Raw genomic sequence first — 1,796 nt, forward strand, 5'->3', positions numbered from 1 at the left:
CTATTTTGCTGTGTTATTAGAGACAAACACGGACAGGATTGCTGCGTATGCAGCGGAAACAATCATCATTTCCAAGTTAGACGCCCTTAGCATGACTGTCACTACGCAAGCGAACATCACGATAAACACCGAAACCACAGCGAGTTGAACCGTCTCACTGGTTTCCCGGGCCAGTATAGCGAGAGGAACTATCAAAAACAGCACCAAGGCGATGGCGACAATGATGCGGCCCGTGATGTCCGCCAGGAGAGTGGTGTTTTGAGAAGATGGTTTGGACACTGGCCCTCCCTCCTTGTCCGTCGAAACTGCGGCAATCCTCCTGTATTGGAGCATCCTGAAAAGTTTATGGATATACCGCTGAAGGGGATCTTGTCGGGCTCGGGAACCTTGGTCAACTCTCAAGAGCCGGGTCTTGTATTTCTCGTGCAAAGTCAGCTCTGTTCTGAGGCTGGCTTGCTTGTGATCGTCCAAGAGTGACATTGTGTCCATGGACATGATCGAGTTGAACGCGATTAGTGCTTCGTCTGGTCATATTAGTAGAGTCTTATTTATGAAAAGGAGTCTAACATACCGTATTCTCTCAATAAGCGGCGAAGTCTTTGGATCAAATCACGTGTCACCGTGTCGTCGATAGAGGGAACACGGTCGTCTTTTTGGCAGTGTTGTAGGCCTAGCCTGTGACCAGAACAGCCCTCTAATTCCAGACTCAGGCCGAGTTGATACATAAGGTGATCGATCTCATCAATCTCGGTTTCAAGGTATCGTAGGTTGAGTAGATGGGTTGTCTTGAAACGACGAAAGCCGTGGAGGGTGAGGTTACTGTCTGCCGTGCTTATTCCCCAGTGGCGGGGAAACTGTGCAGCCAAGCTTTCCGGATACAGGGTTTCCATGGTAGTGACGGAGACGAAACTGTCTAGGCATTGAAGAGCAGTCGCTGAGCATACTCAAGATATAGTGTGCGCTGAGGTTATGTGAATCATCTGATCCGGTGGCCGCTGTTGACATTGTAAATTACAATGGGTTGGTTGCCTTGTGGGCTGCCTCGTAGCAGCACCCTTGAGATTTCGTGGCAGTGGAGGCTCGGCGATGTTCTTCCTACCCACTGTGCCCAACACACTCACTTGATGAGGAGGAAAGTGGAGTGACTAAGCAAGACTCGCTTGGCAATTCATCCATCTACAGTGCAGCATGCGTCATCAAAGGGGGCAAAGTTGAAATTAAAGGGCAATGAAGCCGTGGGGCAAAGCGGCCATGGACTGCTCTGGGGTTGCCAGTGGATAATTCCTCTTGTCTCTACAGATGGGTGGCCTCAAAGGAGAGGTCTTGAGCACTGCGGCCGGGCTGCTGGGCGGCTTCGCTTCCTCCCCTTTAGTCAGTGGCTGCATAGAGCTGAGCGCAAGATGCGCGATAACAGGGCATAGCGGCTGTGAAAATGCATCTCATTCGTCAAAACCACCATAGCTCACTTGAAAGTGCAATCAGCTGAGCGGAGGCGCAGCATCAATGCCTCGACAAGACCCCAGTGAAAAGCAACGAAACCACAGCCTGATGGAAATGTGACACATTGCCAAGAAGAGGCAACGTAGAGAGTGGAGAGGAGCTTCATCTCTGCTGTCCCCCTTGCTGCCCTCTTCTTCTCTAAACGCCGCTTTTTTTTCTTTGACTTTGCCTGTTGATAAATGACTGATTCCCTTACCCCCTCTTCTTGGCCCGCGACAAATTTCCCTTGCGCTATTTTCGTCGCGTTTTCTGTTTTCTCGGCCTTTCTCATCAATCGTCTCTGAGCACCCGGCATG

At 50.6% G+C, this 1,796-nt stretch overlaps 1 protein-coding gene across 1 annotated transcript; it reads right to left on the reverse strand.

Annotated features, from left to right (window-relative positions):
- Positions 1-890, reverse strand: NCS54_00986200 (Hypothetical protein; the record flags this gene model as incomplete). Its single annotated transcript, XM_053155191.1, has 2 exons — positions 1-524; positions 572-890. The coding sequence occupies 2 exons, from the start codon at positions 888-890 to the stop codon at positions 1-3; spliced, it is 843 nt and encodes a 280-aa protein (XP_053011166.1).
- Between the last annotated feature and the right edge of the window lie 906 nt (positions 891-1,796).

This window comes from Fusarium falciforme, chromosome 8 (genome assembly GCF_026873545.1).
Source record: "Fusarium falciforme chromosome 8, complete sequence".
NCBI classification, from domain to species: Eukaryota; Fungi; Ascomycota; class Sordariomycetes; order Hypocreales; family Nectriaceae; genus Fusarium; species Fusarium falciforme.